The sequence below is a fragment of the Penaeus chinensis genome, chromosome 30 (genome assembly GCF_019202785.1).
Source record: "Penaeus chinensis breed Huanghai No. 1 chromosome 30, ASM1920278v2, whole genome shotgun sequence".
NCBI classification, from domain to species: domain Eukaryota; kingdom Metazoa; phylum Arthropoda; class Malacostraca; order Decapoda; family Penaeidae; genus Penaeus; species Penaeus chinensis.
The window spans coordinates 8,652,924-8,655,297 of record NC_061848.1 but is presented as its reverse complement, the minus strand read 5'-3'; the positions used below and the strand labels follow the sequence as shown (position 1 = coordinate 8,655,297).

Sequence of the window (2,374 nt, the reverse complement as noted above, 5' to 3'; positions counted from 1 at the left end):
TGTATTTTCTTCTTCAGTTCGCCGTGTATTTCTTATTATTTTTTTCTATTGTATTTGCATTATCCATTTTTTGGTATTTGTCTTGTTTCTTTTTTTTCTGTCTCCTTCCCTCCAAAACTCTCCACTCCCCCTATCCCTCCCTCATTCAACAGTCGTAACACTATCCCCACCCAACCACTTTCTCCCCCCTTCCTCCCTCTCCTCCTACCTCCCTTTTTCCCTCTCTTTCACTCATTCAACCTCCGTGCCTTTTACTCTCCTCATTAGCATGGGCATAAAGAACAGTTTATCAGGATGCCATTAGTTCAGTCCTGGGCTTGAAAAGGGTAAGAGGCGGAGAGAGGAGGAGGATCCCTGTCGAGAGCCGGTTGATATTCAGCCGAGCGACGGCTGCGACTCAGCCGGTTCTTGCTCGGTCGCTTGCAACACGGGGACGCGCCGGTGGGCTTGTGTAATGGGCTGCTGGGATTGCGAAGTGCGTGTGAGCAACATATTTTAATGCGTACGTACATACATACATTAGTGCATCCATGCGCGCCTACATACGTACGTACGTACATAAACACATACATACATACATCCGCCCATGCACACGCACACGCACACGCACACAGTCCCGATACACACTGAGGCAGCGGTGAACCTTCTGTTGTGCTTGATGCCACGTACTGTATTAAAGGGATACGTTGCTTATAGTAGAACCGGAATTAAAACGGTATTCATAAAAGAAGTCAGGCAGGTGTTGTTTCGTGTTCTCATGCGAGTAGTTATTCCATTGTTTCGTCTTCAGTTGTTGTGAGCGATAACGGGGATTGTGTTTGGAACAATAGCGTGGCAGAGTGTGTGTGTGTGGGGGGTGGGGGGGGGGGGGGTTCTATCTTGCTATGTTCATGTGTACGTGCCTGTGCTTTTGCAGTGTGTACATGTGCATTTCACACTCGAGGTTTTTGATTGACTTTGCAGTGGCTCGAGATGACGTCATTGCCACGGAAAACTAAATGATTGATTGTAGTCGTGCCCGTCTCATGACCGCCACCGTCGTCGAGTAGTTCAGAACTCGAGAAAAAAAGTGTGATGGCCAAATTCTAATTAAGACGAAGGACAAAAGGAGAGTGAGAAGGGGAGGGAACGAAAAAAAATTAAGATCCGCTCTGCCGTTTGTCGCCTTCGCTAATTAATTGTTAATGGTTTCCTTATTAACACAGCTGTACCCCCCCACCCCCTCCGCATTCAGGTGGGAACTTCCAAGAAAGAAGGATGTTAAATCTGATTAGCTCTGTATACTGTGCAGCATAGACCACACATTTACACATTGATACATTCACACGCATGTACATACATACATAGATATACACTTACATATTTACATACATACATACGTACATACATACATACATACATACATACATACATACATACATACATACATACATACATACATACATACATACATACATACATACATACATACATACACACACACACACACACACACACACACACACACACACACACACACACACACACACACACACACACACACACACACACACACACACACACACACACACACACACACACACACACACACACACACACACACGCATATTTGCTTTCGCCTCCGTCCCTTTCCCTGTCTTTCTCTCCCCCCTTCCCCCATCACTCCCTCTCGTTCCCTTTCTTTTTCCTCTCTTTCCCTCCATTCCCTCCCCCTTTCGTTCTCCCCATCCCCTTCCCCACTCTTCCTTATCCTCTCCCTCTCTCCATTTCCTTTCGCTCCATGTCTTTGCTCTTTGCCCACACACACTACACACACACACACACACACACACACACACACACACACACACACACACACACACACACACACACACACACACACACACACACACACACACACACACACATTTACAAATGTAATGCAATCATAACTCATTCGTAAACACAGAAAAAAACGTGAAAAATTATTTAATTTAGGAAAATATTACTTCATTATTGTGTTGACTCCTCATGAAATTTGATTAGAGTGAATCTTCTTGCTCTAAAAAGTTGACATATTTTTTCGTTGCTCGCTTGTCTTTCTCTCTTGCTTCTCACTTCCTTTCTCTTGTTTTTTTCTTCCATGTTCCTTTTTTTATTCTCTTTTCTATTTTTTTCTCCCATGCCTTTGCCTATCTGTCCGTTTTTTACCTATATTCATTTCTCTTCACCTCACCTCTTCTCCCTCCCCCTCCTCTTCAACCTCCCCCTTCTCCCTCGGCCCCCTGTCCCTCTTCACCTCCCTCTCTCCCTCCCCCTCCTCTTACTCCTTTTATTCCCTCTCCCTCCTCTTCCTCCCCCTCCTCCCTCTCTCCCTCCTCCCTCTCTCCCTCCT

At 45.5% G+C, this 2,374-nt stretch overlaps 1 protein-coding gene across 1 annotated transcript in view; it reads right to left on the bottom strand.

The window, feature by feature from the left end:
- Positions 1-305: 305 nt before the first annotated feature.
- LOC125041208 (stress response protein NST1-like) overlaps positions 306-2,374 on the bottom strand; it is a 22,617-nt gene continuing 20,548 nt past the window's right edge. Inside the window, exon 7 of the mRNA XM_047636047.1 lies at positions 306-462. Within this exon, the coding sequence (XP_047492003.1) occupies positions 306-462 (157 nt within the window). The remainder of the gene's footprint in view (positions 463-2,374) is intronic.